The sequence below is a fragment of the Epinephelus fuscoguttatus genome, linkage group LG14 (assembly GCF_011397635.1).
Source record: "Epinephelus fuscoguttatus linkage group LG14, E.fuscoguttatus.final_Chr_v1".
Taxonomy (NCBI): domain Eukaryota; kingdom Metazoa; phylum Chordata; class Actinopteri; order Perciformes; family Serranidae; genus Epinephelus; species Epinephelus fuscoguttatus.
The window spans coordinates 29599432-29616245 of record NC_064765.1 but is presented as its reverse complement, the minus strand read 5'-3'; the positions used below and the strand labels follow the sequence as shown (position 1 = coordinate 29616245).

The 16814-nt window shown below is 39.6% G+C and overlaps 2 protein-coding genes across 7 annotated transcripts; both read right to left on the bottom strand.

Annotated features, from left to right (window-relative positions):
• Positions 1-60: 60 nt before the first annotated feature.
• On the bottom strand, positions 61-16384 carry LOC125901277 (myosin-13-like). Of its 6 annotated transcripts, XM_049596912.1 has the most exons (17): positions 16230-16384; positions 15032-15088; positions 14700-14776; positions 14394-14571; positions 14225-14280; positions 12642-12790; positions 12471-12551; positions 12118-12302; positions 9169-9244; positions 8923-8965; positions 8686-8840; positions 8115-8244; positions 5812-6014; positions 5253-5346; positions 4864-4985; positions 209-247; positions 61-97 (listed from the first exon to the last, which is right to left on the bottom strand). In XM_049596912.1, exons 2-16 carry the CDS (start codon positions 15069-15071, stop codon positions 235-237), a joined length of 1602 nt encoding a protein of 533 aa, XP_049452869.1. In that variant the 5' UTR covers positions 15072-15088; positions 16230-16384; the 3' UTR covers positions 61-97; positions 209-234. The 6 variants fall into 6 exon arrangements, with proteins under 6 accessions (XP_049452869.1, XP_049452865.1, XP_049452864.1 ...); XM_049596908.1 differs by lacking the exons at positions 61-97; positions 209-247 and adding an exon at positions 4291-4412 and having other exon boundaries at positions 16223-16384; XM_049596907.1 differs by lacking the exons at positions 61-97; positions 209-247 and adding an exon at positions 4291-4412.
• On the bottom strand, positions 1423-4301 carry LOC125901285 (interferon-inducible GTPase 5-like). Its single transcript, XM_049596924.1, has 3 exons — positions 4216-4301; positions 3315-3878; positions 1423-2066 (listed from the first exon to the last, which is right to left on the bottom strand). Exons 2-3 carry the CDS (start codon positions 3868-3870, stop codon positions 1435-1437), a joined length of 1188 nt encoding a protein of 395 aa, XP_049452881.1. The 5' UTR covers positions 3871-3878; positions 4216-4301; the 3' UTR covers positions 1423-1434.
• Positions 16385-16814: the final 430 nt, after the last annotated feature.

The following is a 16814-nucleotide window of genomic DNA, read 5'->3' as shown; positions in this document are numbered from 1 at the left end:
ACACATCAGAGAAGTGACCCGTGAAAAAGTCTGTTGTGAGCCACATGACCAGTCAGTGTCTGTCCTCTGTTCTCATCCCCACCGTCAGTGAAAGCAGCTGGTTTACAAGAATTGCAGAGAGGAGGGTGCGTTTATTAGAGAGCCTCACATGCTGACTCATAACTCACTTGAGTACATGAATCTTTAAAAATTAAGAACTTATACTGACACTATCAGCTAGATTGTGGCCAGCAGTCAGTGATCTTTACTGGGCGGCAAAAAATAAAAATTAAAAATTTAAACATGCAAAAATGAAGTCAGAAACATATTCAGTGTGTCTTTGTTCATTTAATTAAAAGGAAAGTATAATGAAAGCAAATCATTTCAGTCACCCTCCATATGCAATCTGCTGCCCTCAGTCAATTGTTTTAAGTGGTTAATTGTTGACTTTCACCTTGTTGTGTTGTTTTTACCTGTGTGTGTCTTTCTGTATCTGTAACATTGGGATAGTTTGGATGGTGAATGGTTTCTACACAACCAGAAAGGGCAGCTCTCTTGTCTATGCTTCCTGAGGGATTAACAAAGGTGGTTTTACCAGAGCCAGACTCTCCTGTGATGACAAACTGTGCAGTATTATTGTGCTGATCCAAATACTCTGGAACTATGCAGCTCACATCACTCATCAATTTGTTCTTTCATTTCTCTAAAAGCAGACCACACCAGCCTACTTGTTAAACTGATCAACACAAAATCTGCACAATCTGACACAAACCATGTCTGGATGTTGCCAAGCATTTTAACCACTGGAGGTCCTTCCAACTATAACAAAAGGTGACGTCTCTTCATTTACATGTTGATGAGATTTAAATCAGGTTTATTTATGAAGAGTTTTGCAAAGTAGTACAGTTCATTTTTCATCAAGATGCAAACACAGTCAGTACAGTCCAATCCATTGTGGACAGAGGAAGGAATTACATTCAGGAGAACAGATATGTTTATAGTGTAACATTTTTTTAATTATACATTTTCACTGAGGCTGCCATTAAAAATGTCATAACAATATAATGACAGCATGTGTTCACTCGATGGTTGTGAAGGAGCAGAATATCTTGTGTTCTGTCTCTTCTGGTATGTGACATGAAGAATTCATATAGAGCAAACACAGGGTTTCATGTTATGACAAAATCAATTACTTCAGCTCATTTTAATGAACATTTTATTTGATCACTCAAACATTTATTTCACTTAAAAAAATATATAGTATTTTGATAGAAACCATCACATTTTATGATTTGCTCAAAGTGTTTGATGTAATGTGCCTCTAGATTAGAAAATATGATTTGTATACAGTAAATTCACTACAGTAGTATTACATTTACAGGAATAATTCAGAAGCTCATTTGCATTGTACAATAACAGTTTTAAATGTGACACACTTCCATTCAGCTCATGATATCACACTGAGGTGTTCAGACCCAGGGCCTTTGTAAACACCTTCTGTGCATCCTCAGCGAGCATGTCCAGGGACGTATTGAGAACTCTGTAGGTAAAGATAAAAGAGAGGGTCATTGCTGCAGGGATTCCAAGTATTGGAATAAATCTGAACCCTTCCTCTGCTGCCATTAATGCAGCATCACTCGCAGACAGTGTCTTAATAATAAGATCTTTGGTAATTTCATTTGCAGCCAGTTGTGATGTCATCACTGCTGTAAGATCATCCAAAGGCACGTGTGCACTACGAGCAAGACTCTGCAGTGACTCGCTATCAAGACCAAAAGTAACTTTGTACTTTCTGATGGTAGCAACCAGCATGGTTACATCAGCATCTGAAAAGAGAGCAGGCACTGGTACACATGCTGTGAGAGCAGATATAGAGGCAAGGTACTTTATTTTTGCCTTTAAATTCTCTTTCTTCTTGCTGATGATCCCTCGATTGACATTGGGCATGGCCGACACCAGCGTATTCTTCTTGTGTGCAGGGATGTCTCTCTCCAGGGTCTCCTCTAACAGACATAAATCATACAGGTGGAGATCACAGCTGGACACCAGGAAGACTTGTGGAGACTTGACACCTTGTTTTTCAAGACCTGTGTCACAAAGAAAACAGAGATTCAAATGATGAAATTAAAATAAAATGAGAAAAAACCCCCGAGCTCTTCATGTCAGGATACACTTCCCAGTGGCCCTCTCAAACACAAAAACAGGTAGTTTTTTTTAAGACTTGACAAGATGAGTGGTCAAGCCAACACACCCTCATAAGGGGGCTCTGCCAGTGTTAATATGACTCCGTTTATGACCTGTTAACATTGCAAGCTCTTCCTCTCAACTTGGGCAGCCAATGTGTTCAGTTCTTTTTGGCTCTTTTACCCTGCAATGACCACTCACCCCCCACCCCCCCAAATGACCATTTGTATAGCAGTTACTCACCTGTGTTACCTTGAATTCATGAAGAGAACTTTGTTTTTCTCAAATGCCTCCACGGTCAACAAATGAATCGGAAAAACAGAAAATTCTGTACTTGAACTCACAGGCGTCTTCATTTAACAAAACTATATTAAAACATGTTTACAAACTGTCACACAACTCATGCAGTAACATCCAATTCTCCAGTCATGTACTTCCCAGTCAGACAGCTCTTTCCAAAGGGGCAACTGAAAATGAAACTTACCTATAATCTCTTTAAAGCCAGACTCCATTAACAAAACAGTAATATTACCTTGCTGATCACAGACACTGCTCATCTACTGCTGCCTCAATCAGTTCATTTGTTTGTAATATTGTGTGATTTTGGTCAGTCTGGAAAAAAACAACTTTAATGAACCAAAGTCACACAATAACACAAACTAGGATAGAGGCACTGGTAGACCAGCAGCTCCTGTGTTCAGCCAGGTAAAACTACTGTTTGTGTCAATGGAGTCTGGCTTTGAAGAGAGCATAGATAAATTTCCGTTTCCTCTTAAACTTCCTGTCACAAAGGGCTGCCTGTTTGGGAGGTAGAGCACACAGCTGGATAAATTACACTTGGATTACACTGAATGAGGTGTGTGAGTTTGTGAACACACGTTTTGATACAGTCTTGCTGTTGTTAAACACGGCCCCCTACGACTTCAATTCATTGAATATTTTTTCCATTTCTTTGATTCTTTCCTCACCATAGAGGCATGTGAGAAACACAGTTTTCTTCAAAAGTTCAGCGTAACATGGGGTGAGTAACTGATATACAAATGGTTATTAGCATTACTTTAAAATAAATCAGTCTACTTTGTGACCCTTGTTGCTTATGCCTTTAGGTTTTCGGCATTTGTGATTTCACCCTCTAACCTGAGGAGGCTTACCTTGAATGCAGTTGTCCCTGATTTGTTTAAGAGTCCTTTCTGCATTGAACTCTGACCTCAGGCGTCTTTCCTCATCACGTACGTTATTGTCAATCTTTGAACGAACAAAGTAGAACTTTTTCCCCATCCTCTGAATCTCCTTAGCGAGCTTCACATCATTTTCTCTGAAGCGATCAGCTGAGATGATGATGAAGAAGTCAAACTTTTCAAATTCAACACGCTCCAGGTAGTTCCTAGCTGAGTTGGGGGTGCCAATACCAGGAAGATCCCACAGTGTGACATTGGGATAGTTGGGATGGGGGGATGGTGTACCCTCCGTGGTGGTTTCTACACAACCAGTAGGGGCGGCTCTCTCATCCCTGTTGTCTATGCCTCTGAAGGCATCAACAAAGGTGGATTTACCAGAGCCAGACTCTCCTGTGATGCCAATATTAAGTGGAATATTATCCTGCTGATCCAAATACTCCTGGATCTTTGCAGCTGCTGAGGCAGGTCCATTGGTTTCCAGCTCCTCTTTAATTTTTTCTATTGGTTCATAATGAAATGAATTATCCATAGTGCTCCCTGAAAAATAAAGGAAACATAAAATCACTGCATTTTGATTTAGGGACTTGCATTATTTAAAATGCACCTTCATCTAAACATGCATAAAAACACAGCAAGTACAATTACAATATAATTACTTACAATATGCATATACGTTTAGGGATTGCATTTAAATAAGCGTACTTTTTTCCTTCTAAAATTAAGAGCTTGTGTAGTCTACACTGAAAAAAAGCTGCAGTCATTAGCACAGCAATGTCACAAACATTAACTAAAATTAAACAGATGCAACTTTAACAGTCATAAAAAAAATAATATACAATACAGCGCATGGTGTAGCTGTGAATCTATCCCTTACCGTGTGAGGTACATCGAACGTTGTTACACAGCAAGAAATTGAACTTCTCTTTCTGCACAGTGGTTCAGGCTCAGAGTTGTACAGAGTCCATCCAATAAGAAATTCAATACAGTGGCCAATGCAAGCATCCCGCTGTGAGCGACAGAGACTAACCAGTGTCTGCCACCTCTCCTCATGCACATTATCTATAAAACCAGCTGGTTTATGAGAAACGGGGAGAGGAGAGGTTTATTTATATAGAGCTGCATCATTCTGCACATGCCCTGGTACTCTACAAACAGTATTTGCCTTTCATAGGTTTATCAAGACCTGTTTTCAGTCACATGACATGGTTATGATGTAGATCAGAGGAGCAGTACTGTAGTGTGGACCATTTTGAATGATGTACGTAATGTACAATGAAGGCAAACTGTTTCAGTCGCCCTTCCAAATAACCCCAGTTAGTCTGAGTGACAACAGACAAGAACTGTCAACTTGATACACTCTGTTTTCACGAGAACAATTAAATGTATTTCTGGAGGACAGGTGAATTTTCACACATCTTATGAGAGACAGTTTTTGCAGCATTTCAGTAGTATTTTATTTCGACTTTTTTTTTTTTTTTTTTTTTTTACATTTTATGGCATGCGTTTATTTCTTTATTCTTACTCTAGATCCTCGGTACCAAACATGTAAGCATGGAGGTCATCCTCAGAAGGAATGTTGTCCTCATTGCTGACTTCAGTCTTCTGCTTAACAGGGAAGCATCTGGGCATCAGCTTTCTTCCACTCTAAGAGAAAAAAGGACTACATTTTAGTCCCCTGGTTTATTTCTGTAAAAGTTTTGACGACATGTTTGGGTAGAAAACAAACGGATCCATTAAAATTTCTTTTTTAAAAATAAAAAAAAAATTGTGTGAATTTGTGAGGTTTAGTAACTTCATTTCAAAGACGTAATATTAATAGTGTTTGTTCAAATTAAAACTACATTACCCACAAATAAGGATTCGTTCCTGTGTGAGAGCAGCACCCTATGTGTTTGCATTGAGCCGACTCACTATTTTCTTGGCGTCACCCACGGCTCTCTGGATGCACCTCTGCTCTCGTTCTTTCCGTTTCTCCATCTCACGTCTCCGCTTTTCTTCATGCAGCCTGGAACATGATGCAATAAACAGGAAGAGTAGCAGTTTTCAGGTCACGTGCTCTTTGGAGAAGCATCTGTACCCAGAGCTCCTCACATTACCATATGTTTTCACATTGTATTTTAACAATGCGTTGGAGACAGAGAAGCCAGTCTGAAGAATACTACTCTGTTGATAATGTGCAAATTTGTCTTAAGCATTCCCACCCTACATTATCAGTAGACTCATACATGATATACACATATATTCAATCATTTTTTCCAACATTTATTTACAAAAATACTCTATTGAGAAAACTTGAAATGTGAATTCTGTGGTGCAAAAAAGAAGAATTACGTACCTGCAATCAGTGGATGAAATGTACCCTCTACATGCTAATATGCCATGTACTCTAAGCTATATAATACATACTGTGATGAACAATACACTTATCTAAACATAAATGTCTACTGTAAGGCCACTAATTGACAAAAACCTGTTCCTCCTCTCACGGCCCCTGATCTGCCTCAGTGTCTTCAAGTCTCCTTTAGGCATGCTATCCATTTGCTCGAGCAGTGAAGTCATCCTGTACTCGACACTGGACAGCTTCTCTAAGGTGCTGAGGCTGGCCAACGGCTTACCCATGCAGCAGCAATACACTTCTGTCACCTTCACTCTCAGAGCATCCAACACAGCATCCTGAAAGCATGGAGAGGAGATGGGATGGATAAAAGGGAAAGGGGGAAAGCATCTGGTCCAAATTAGCATGCTACGTGCAGTTCTTCTCTGCTGGAAAGAAGGTCTGGGTTGTGTATGTAGTAGAAAGATACAAATACTTGAAATTGGATCTACATGACAAGAGAAAACAGAGGAAAAGGCCTGTGGCATTTGCTTCTGCTTAAGAGATAGAAAACCTACAACTACTAGGACACACTGCGCCACACCAGGCCAATAAATGCTCCAGCTGATGGGTGACGTAATGCGGGCTTGACCATTTTGACACAGGAAATAATATGGCAGTCGGCTGGTAACAAACAGTCTCAAATTACAGTTAAACAGTAGGTTGAAATACGTTTCTGAAAACATTTTAGGTGAGAAATAGGCAACACAATAACAGAATCTTAGTTTTACTGTTTGATCTCAGTTTCCAGCCTCCATTTGTCACAGTACAGGAACCAGTATGGCAGCCCTCTTCCTGGTCACAAATTCTCATGTTACAGCCAAACAGTGCACTAAAATATGTTTCTTATGACATTTTAGGTAAGAAATATGCACTATAGTGACACAATCTTTAAAGAAGTATTTCATTGCTGGAGAGATGGTCTTCTCATATTGCTATAGCTGCCTATGTAGTAGAAAGACGCAAGTATTTTTGAAATTGGTGCTACATGACCAGAAAAAAAAGAGAAAATGGGCTTTGGCATTCACTTTTGCTCAAGAGATAAAAAACCTACAACTACCAGAATGTTGGCCTGGCCATTTTGAGACCACTGTCACACGCGTGAAACTAGCATTGATAATTGTATGTAGGGGAGACATTGATTGTTGCCATGTTAAACCAGTTGATACTGTGTGATACTGGCCATGAAATATACTAACTGCCCCACATGAGAGATGCTGCCTGGCTGGCAGTGAGTCGGGTAACAGGCATGGACAACAGTAAATGTAACAGTAACATTATTTTTCACTGTATTTCTTGGCAAGCCAGCTAACATTAGTTATCAAGCTAGCTTTCTGTGTGCAGCACACCTGGCACAACCCACATTTGGCATGAATATCGGCACGGCAGGTAATAGTCTCTCGCCTGCATTTGATCATGTGTGACTATACCCCGACACAGAAAACAAGAGGCGGCCAGCTGGCCATATTGGCCTTGTTCCCCAGTACCTATCTGGCCTCCTCCAACCCCATACCCCGTCCAGTACTGAGAGTCCCATCCTCTGGACCTCTCCTGGCAGCTAACTGCAAGCCCCCATCTCTAGATATTTACAAAAAACTGTGGGAAAACCCACTTGTTCTTACTTCCTTTGCTATTGTTATTTCTGTGCTTGTTTTTTTTTTTTTTCTTTCATTTTGCTTGTTTATTTATTTGTTTTCTTACTCTGTAATGAGGCCTTGGGTACCTTGAAATGCACTATATAAATCCAAATTATTATTAACAATCTCAAACTACAGCTAAACAGTAAGCTAAAACATGTTTCTGAACACATTTTAGGCGAGCAATGGGCAACGCATAAACAGAGCTTGGGTTCGTATTGGATCACCACTGCTTACTTCTACTGTTTGATCTCGGCCTCCGTTTTTGCAATGCAGTAAACAGTATGGTGCCCACTTCCTGTTCACAAATTTTTGTATTACAGCCAAACAGTGCACTTAAATCTGTCAAGACGTTTTAGGCAAAAAAAAAAAAAAAAGAAAAAAAAAAAAGAAAATACAGAAACAGAATCTTGGTTAATATTTGATCAGCTCTGCCCGGGTTTTCTGTTTCATACCCTTCATGTTTTTGGTGGCAGGCATATGAAAATGTGGAAGCACAATGACGCAAAATCTGTCATCCAACAGATCTGAGCTGGGCAATGAGTAGGCAAATCTGTGCGCTGGTAAATGGAGAGAAGTTTATCACATTTACATTTACTACCCACATTGTTATGATACAAAGCCATTTAAAAATCGGACAAGTATCCCTTTAATGACGTCACTTCAGATAACTTCTGGGTGTCGTAACCTCTGTTTTAAGTTGTCGAGCACAGTGTTGGGATAAAAATGTAGCTAAATGTACAGTACAGTCTGCTGCCTTACCTGGTCCTCTGTTTTGAGTAAGTGGTGGAACTGAAGCATCATTTTGAGGTTGGCGGCTTGCTTCTTCTCCTTGCTGATTCTATCCTCAGTGTCATTTATCTGTAACATTAGCTGCTCGTCATCTACTTTCCTTTAGACACAGAGGAATTAGTGTTGGATGAGATGAATGCCACAAATTGTTCACAGTATTTTCTATTTATTTTATGTCTTTCATGTGTAATGGTGGGTTGTGTGTTGGTTTCCCTTGGTTGCGTGCCTGCTTTTTATTTTATTTTTTGTACGTTACAATCATCCTTGACGTTACAATTGCTATTATCACTTTAATTTACTTATTAATACTTTTTTTGTGGTTGTTTTTTTGTTTATGCTGTATCCCCTCATACTCCACATTCTTTAGTAATGTAGTGGCTTTTGTCTTGATCAAAATCAGCCTTCTGAATGCATATGATGATACTAAGTTTTGCGTGTGTGTTTACGCCTTTGATTCATCTCCCTTCTCCATGCACCTTGGAAGTAGGTCAAGTTGCTCCAGAAACCCTTTCCCAGCTTCTTGGATAAATATGATACGTACGTTTTCTTTGAGGCAGCCTCCATCATCTGCTCGAGCTCCTCCAACATCTTATTCTTTGTGGTACAGTTTGAAGCCAGGGACAGGATTTGGTCTTTCACCTCCATCATTGCATCCAGTAGCTGCTGGGGATCTCTTAAGTATTGCTCCAGCTTCTCCTGCAGGAGGGGGGTAGTGACATCACACTGTGAGCGCTGCAAGTAAACTCAAGCTAAAAAGAGGCTGTTAAGGAATACTGACCTCATAGTCCGAGCTGTCGCTATCCAGTTTAGAATTTGAGACACTGAAATGCCAAAGACAGAGTTTGAGCTCAAGAGAGATTAAGATGTAATGATTTGTGTGGGTAGATGGTGTCTGTATAGCTTTATGAAACAGCAGCAACAAGCATTATAATGCATCAGAGTACATGAATTTACAAAACAAATACTAGATGTGCAGCGTAACACTCATCGCCATGGATGTAAATGAGTGTTGGTGTGTCCTTACAGTGTGTCGTTGTGGGTTGAGGACAGCGTGGGCTCTGTGGTGGAGGGCGGTGCTTTACCTGGGCTGGACTCCAAACCTGTGTGCATGTTACCATTCACATCACATTGCCAGCACTATTCATACTTACAAGTCAGGATAGAAGAGTCTCTCAGAGCTCCTACACATTTTCCATTTATAAATTCTATGCTTTTCCAGACTATCTGAGTGCAACTATCTAGATGATTAGAATGTGAATACATAGTTTTTAAATCCAACTATTAAGACTTACATTCTAACTAAAAAAAAGTTAAATAATTTAATTTTCATGGTGTCTGTGCAGCCTTGTTTATTCACTTTGACCTTGGAAACAGCGATGAACACAGCCATAAAGGTATGGTTTCTATGCACAGTCTGTTTACTTTTCTGATATCCACATCACTGCACGACTTAATGTTCAGACAAACTTAAGGCCCTGTGTCCACATAAGCATTCTTTCCCAGCTGAAAAGCGCTGCTCAGGAAACGCCTGGCTGGGAGTGCTCAAGGGTGCTCTGGAGGGTCTGTTGTTTTTTTTTTTTGTAGCTGAGACAGTTTGGTTGCATCTGGTTGCTATGATACAGAATATCCACAGTAGTAAACACATTGACACAAGGCACAGTAATCACTCTCAATGAAGGGAAGGCTGAAGATAAACATTTTCCAGCTCTCGGCGCTCAGGAGAACAACACCAAACTGACCGCACTCAGAGCAAAATAGAAGCTCAGTGCCTTGACACGCTGCTGGTGTTTGTATCATGGCATAAATAATCAGCACTCCCACTGCAAATGATTAAAAAACTGCTGACCTTAGGAATAAAACGGTTTGGTGGACACAGACCCTAAGATAAGTTGATTTGTGATGCTGTGTACTGTGTATATTCAGTATATTATATTATAAAAAAATTAGCTCTGTAGCGCCCCCATTTTGTTTGATGGGGTCAATAATGGAGGGGTCCCCTCAGATTATGTGTGGTCATATGCCTACAAAGTTGCGTGGTGATTGGTGAAACCCTTGAGATGTTATACACCTTTATGTAGATCAGTTCAACTTCCTAGGAAGAGATTGATTTGAAGTGTTTTTCAAAAAATTCAAAATGGCTGAAAATCTATATAACCAGAAGTTATGGGCTCTTGGGGCAAATTTGTTCCTCATGAGGAGAGGCATCTCTGTGTAAAGCTTCATGTCTCTATGACATACAGGGCATGAGATATGCCCATTCAAAGTTTGCAATTTCAGTTGGCTGCTATAGCGCCCCCTTTTGGCCAATTGATGTAATATTGCTTCATTCACATCCTCTACCTCTGACCCTCTACCACTGTGCCAAATTTCACATGGATTGACCAAGTCAGTGAGGAGAAAAACGTGGAACAGACACACACACACAGACAGAGTTTTCGTCATTATATAGTAAGATAAGATAAACTTTATCTTCCCAAACGGGAAATCTCTTTTAAGCGCACAGTGTGACATAGCTGCGTAGCAGATACAACCATCATGTACAATCAAGACACACAGAAGACAACCATGTAGTACAGCAAGATCGTACAATCAAGACAACTAGGCGAAATAAATACATCAACTTTATCATAACAGGTAAGGCTAAAAGAAAAACACCGTTTGCACTAGCACAGGCGATATTAATAATAATTAAAAGTGCAATAAAAACTGTAGTATAGATAGAGCAAATAAAATATGGTAGTGCAAATAAAACTGAAGTGCGAGTAGAAATGTACCAAAGTGTGCAACAGCTCAATAGTCACAATAGCAGCCTTGCTCTGCCAGGGAGACACCGCAGGGCCAGCAGATGAAGAGAGTGGCATAACCACAAGAACATTACAAGAATATCTTTTGTGAGCTTGTTCTGGCCTGCACTCTCTCACACCATGAGAAACACTTTGCGTGTATGATCAATTTCATTTTTAGAAATTCTGAATATTAGGGGTCTGAGAACAGAAAAGGTGCAATGGTCTGGAAACCCAAATATTTTTCCATACTCTCTTTTCTTTTTTCCATACATATCCTGACCTGGAAACTACAAAAAAATCAACCTCCATACTTTTCCATACTGCGCAGGATCTCTGGCATCTGCTGCATCAATCCTGACCAGTCTTTTTTTGTAATCTGTGTCTTGTGAGTTCCTCAGTGATAATGAAGTTCAGAATAAACTGATGGAGTGCTCTTTTACATATTACCAAATCTCATACACAAAGAGCAGTGTTTATTAATTTTGCAATAGTCATCTCATATACACTGGAAAGGCTGAGAAAGATTTGATTTAAAGCTCCAGCCTGTAGGATTTAGGGGGATATTTTGGCAGAAACTGAATAAGAATTGGGTTTTCATAACCTTAGAATTAGCTGTTTATATCAACATAGGGAGCAGGTCCTCATCTACAGAGATCACCATGTTGCACCGCCATGTTTCTACAGTAGCCAAGAATGCACAAATCAAACACTGGCTTCAGACAGTGCCATTCACATTTTCATGTCAGCCACTAAAGTCAGAAGCCCATCTGCAATGAGCAGCATCACAAAACCACTGCTTCGTAATGGGAAACTGCTTTATTCAGTGTTTTTATCAGCTTAATTCACTGGTTTTGTTTGTTTTGAAGCAACCTCTGTGTATAATGCCTGTTGAAAACCTTATTCTGGGTTTTTATCAGTTTTAATCACCTGGCCTGTTTGTTCTGAAGAGCACGAGACCTCTGCAGTTAATTCAGCTCCCAGTAAAAACCTCCCGAACAACAAACACTGAAGGAATTTTTACAGGGAAAAGCTTCACCTGGTTGCAATCTGCAATCCTCACCACTAGGTGGCACCATATCCCCTAAATCTTACACATTGGCTTTAAAGGCCAACACTGAGTGATTAACATACCTCACTGTGGCAGTTACAGTCCATTAAACATTGATCCACTGGGTTCTAACACTTACCCTGCCTAACTGCTGACTCATGAGGCTCCCTGCCTGGCTCAATCTGAGTGTCTCTGTCAGACAGGACTTCAGCTTTCGAATTCTCTGCCTCGTGGGCCTCATGCCACTCCGGAGTCAACATCTTTAACAGAATGTTCTTGGATTGCTTATATTCATCCAGGGTATCCTCAAGCTGGGCAGCTTCACTGTGAAGAAGAAAAGGTTTTTGATCTATTTTTGCAGATTAATACTTCCAAAATTGCTTATAGATCTTTTCCTAACCCTTAGTGGCTAATCACTTCATACATACACAACATGTAGAAATTTGAACATACTATATTTATGTTAAACTTGCAATATTATCACAGTGCTACCTTTTTACGCTCTCTACTTCATCAGTTAACTTCTCAATTGCAGAATTCAACTCCAGTTTGGACTTCCTCATTTCTTCAAAACTGACAACAGAGATAAAATTAGAATTATTACAAAACTGGAAAGATAAATCAGTCTGAAGTTACAATGACAAAGAATCCACTATTGCTTACAGTATTTTGGCATCCGCAGATTTCTTCTTCTGTTTCTCAAGCTGCTCTTCCATCTCAAGTTTCTGTTCAAGCTTCTTCACAAGTTGCTCCTTTGCTTCAATAGCCTTGTCCATCCTCATAATCTCTGACCTTTTCTTCATCAAGGATTTCTATGGATAGAAGGATGAGGGTAAAAGGAGTACTGGAGATAATTAAAGAGAGAGGTCAGACATAAATTGGCAGTAGATATTTGTTCAACATACTCATGTTCAAGCTATCCCATGTTTTTATCTTCAAGAAAAGTTTGACATTTGGGGAAATATCCTTATGTGCCTTCTTGCTGAGAGTTTGATGATCAGATTGATACCACACTCATATGTGTGCGTCTAATACGTAGCTACAGCTAACAACTTAGCTTAGCTTAGCTTAGCTTAGTGGAAAGACTATAGCAGGGTGAACAGCTAGCCTGGCTCTGTACAAAGGGAATAAAATCCAACCAGCAGCACTCCTACAGCTCCATAACTAACATTTATTATCTTGCTTGCTTTACCCATACAAAAACTAAAATATAATAAGTTGTGGTTTTACAGGGAGTCTTTACTGGCTGCCTGGAAACCTCACAGTGATGACAACACTGTTCAAAGTCAATTGCGCTTGCCCTAGATATAGTCCTGCACATAGTCAGATCAATATGGGTGATTCTTACAGTATTTGTTATCCACAGCTGCTTTATACGCTATGGCAGCAAATGTCAACTGGCAAACAAACAGCCACACAAACAGCCCGCCAAAGCTTCCTATCCAGCCCACAGAATATTAATGAAATCATAAAATTTGAGGAAGAAAACACCTGTTCCAGTATTAATGATATCTAGCTGTTTTTTCCTTCTTAAATTGAAGCAACTCCCAAAACAGCTGAGATAGAAATAATCTTATTCGGAATGGTCTACCAACCTACAATATGTGCATTTGACCTGTTATAACGTCATTATCAACCTCCAAACCTGCAGGACAGGTTCAGGTAAGATTACTAGAAAATATCATGGGTTATTAATTATCAGTAACTTGCAGAAAGATTGCCTGCAATACTCTAGGTCACTCTCTCCCTCTCTCTTTCCCCACATGTGCCACAGTGCTCCGTCTGTGTCTCTGTTCTTGTCTCTGTCCTCGGTCCTGCCAGCTGCGCTACTATAAGGCATAAAGCTAGAAGACTGCGGGTCGGGTGGTTGATTATTTTTGCTGGATTGCAGTGCAGATCAGATAGATGAAGCTGACACCAATTGCCACCTTTTAGAAATGGAATACGATTTGTGCCATATCTTCATGTCTGCTTAGAAAAATTCTGGCCTTTGGACAAACATAGTTGATGACCCCTGCTCTTTGGAAACCTCCCCCAATTAGTCAAATCCCTGTAGCCATCTGAAGGCATCCTGTGACCTGTGTTCCATCTCACCCAGCCCTTTCACACTAAGCACTGCTGCACCCAAATGAACCAAAATAGCAGGTGCACCTGGAGACATCCATGGTCCGTGCAGCGCTGAACAACTGTCCTATACTAAACATTGCGCTTGCACCATTTAAACAGGACCCAGTTAAGTTATTTACCTGCAGTGTTGCCCTCTCCACCAAAAAATCAAATGTTGGGTCCTTCTTAACAGTCACTAGGGGCAGAGAGCAGATAATTGTTAACGCTAAAGTAAGCAATCCTTTAAAGCCAAAAGAAGTACCTTTGCAACTTTTACATGCTTTGACTCTCTGCTCTGCCTCCACCCACCTCGTTCCACCAGAGACATCCTCCGCTTTGGACTGCCTGGTGTTTGTTTAGCGAGAGCAGAGTTATCTTTGAGTTTTGGAATTTTCATCTTCTCTTTTTTCTCCTGCTCCTCCACTGCTTCTCCTGCCAAGTCGCCAGTCATCTCGTCAGCACAGACAGCTAAGAATTTACCCAGCTCCTGAGCATGAACGAGAACCGCAGCACAAATTCAATCATCAACTTTTCACTTTTTACAGACGCCACTTAACACTACTCATAGCAGGTGACGATTTGCACATGCACAGTTGTAGTTAAACACGCACTAACCTCTAATCTGCGTTCCTGTTCCATCACAATCACTGTTGACAGGAACTGGCTCTGTTCTGTCTTCCTTCCTCTCAAGTCTACTCACAGGATAAATGACGGAAACGTTTTTGTACAAAACAAACATTAATTGATTGAGGATAGTTATTTATAGCTGTATAGCTTGTGCTTTCCAATTATGTCACTTTGTCCTGTGTTTATCAATCTCTAAAAGGTCAAGATCGCCAGAAAACATATAAACATATACATATATATATGTACAACTAAAAATCACTGAAAATGACTGTAGACATGCTTTCTTCTTTGGGAGGCATGACCCTATGACAGATATTTACCTGGCTCTGGTGATGACGTGTCTGAGCTTGCTTCTGCCATCTGGTGCTGGACTGGCTCTAATTGAAACATGTTTGTAGATGACAAATACAACTGTGAAACTGACCGCCTTTAGGAATTCAGAATTAAACTAGAACTTTAAGAATGGATGCTTTTCAATGACTTTACTGATTTTACTGGCTAAATCAAGTCTGGCCCCAAGCTGCCTGAGGTCCTCAGACCGGTTCCCACATCAAGACTCTACAGTCTGTTTCATACTAGTAGTTCAAACATATGGTTTCACATAGAAAACACACACAACAAATCTGTTTCTGGTAGCGAATAACCTAACGTTAGCGCTATTCCAGCATGCCAACGTTATTAGCACAAGCCTATGGCATTTTACATTGTAGAAATTAGCCTAGCAACTAGCCATCTTTTGCTCTTCTCATATAAAACCAGGGCCAACAGCAACATTTAACAAAGGTAACGGCACACAATTTGGCTCCATTACAACTCACAAGGTTCACTGACAAAACAACTGTCCTATACTAAACACCTTTTCCAAACAGCAGAGATTTCCTCTGCTCATATGAAGCCAGGATAAATCACCCACAAGACTTAAAATGCTAACGTTATTCAAGTGGAGGCTTTACTGTCTTCACAATTTATTGTTTATCTGTAAAATAAAAGTAAATACAAGCTTCGCTTCCACTGAGGGAAATGGTTTCAGTACAGAAACAGACAAGAGGTCTTCTTCACCACGACTTGTAGATACAATTCTGAGGAGGTGCACGTCAGGCTACAGCGTCGAATCAACGCAGAAGTATAAACTCCCTCTGTGGTAAGTAACGTTAATGATAGTTAACTTCGGTAGCTAACGTTTACTTTTGCAATTTAGTTAAATTTGTTTAGGAATTTACAAAGTTCCTGGAGCTTACCAACTTAGAGAACAATTATCCTAAATTAAAGGTCCATTAAAGCTTCTTTAAAGTATGTTAATATACGCTAGTTAGCAAGTTAAAAGCGATTCTCAGCAACGTTATTCGACGCTAATGTCAGTTAGCTTAGCAAGTGCCTAGCATGAATCAGGCATTAATGGGCCTGGCAGTAGGTTACCGTTAGCTTGACACCAATACCAAGCTAGCCTAACAGTGTAAAGTTAGCACTAAACGGCATTCATTTGATATTAACTTGACATTAAACTACTGTACCTGTTACCTGATATTAGCTACTCCTTCTAGCTTTTATACATCCGAGTCAAATTTCAGTTACAAACTGGGCTGTTAACGGCGTTTTTCTACTGTGGTCTGTGATGAGTCAAAAAGTAACAGCAACACATGGTTGCTGCATTTTATGTCCCGAATGTTTCCAACAAAGATAATGATAATCTTAAAAAAAAACAAAACAAAAAAAAAAAACATGCCATGCCATGAGAGACAAATAAATACTAAAAAAAAAGTTAAATTAAATAATTACTTGTATGACAATACTGCAAAAAAACCAAAACAACCGATAATGTATAATTGTATGACGATAATGCGGGGGGGATCAATGTCATGAGAGAAAAATAAATATAAAAATTACAGTTAAATAATTACTTGTATTACAATAATGCAAAAAATAAAAATAAAAAATCAATACCATGAGAGACAAATAAATAGTATAAAAAGGTTAAATTAAATAATTACTTGTATGACAATAATGCAAAAAAAGGATCATGTATAATTGTAATAATTGTATGACGATAATGCAGTAAAAAATAATCAATGCCATGAGAGAAAAATAAATAATATAACAAGGTTA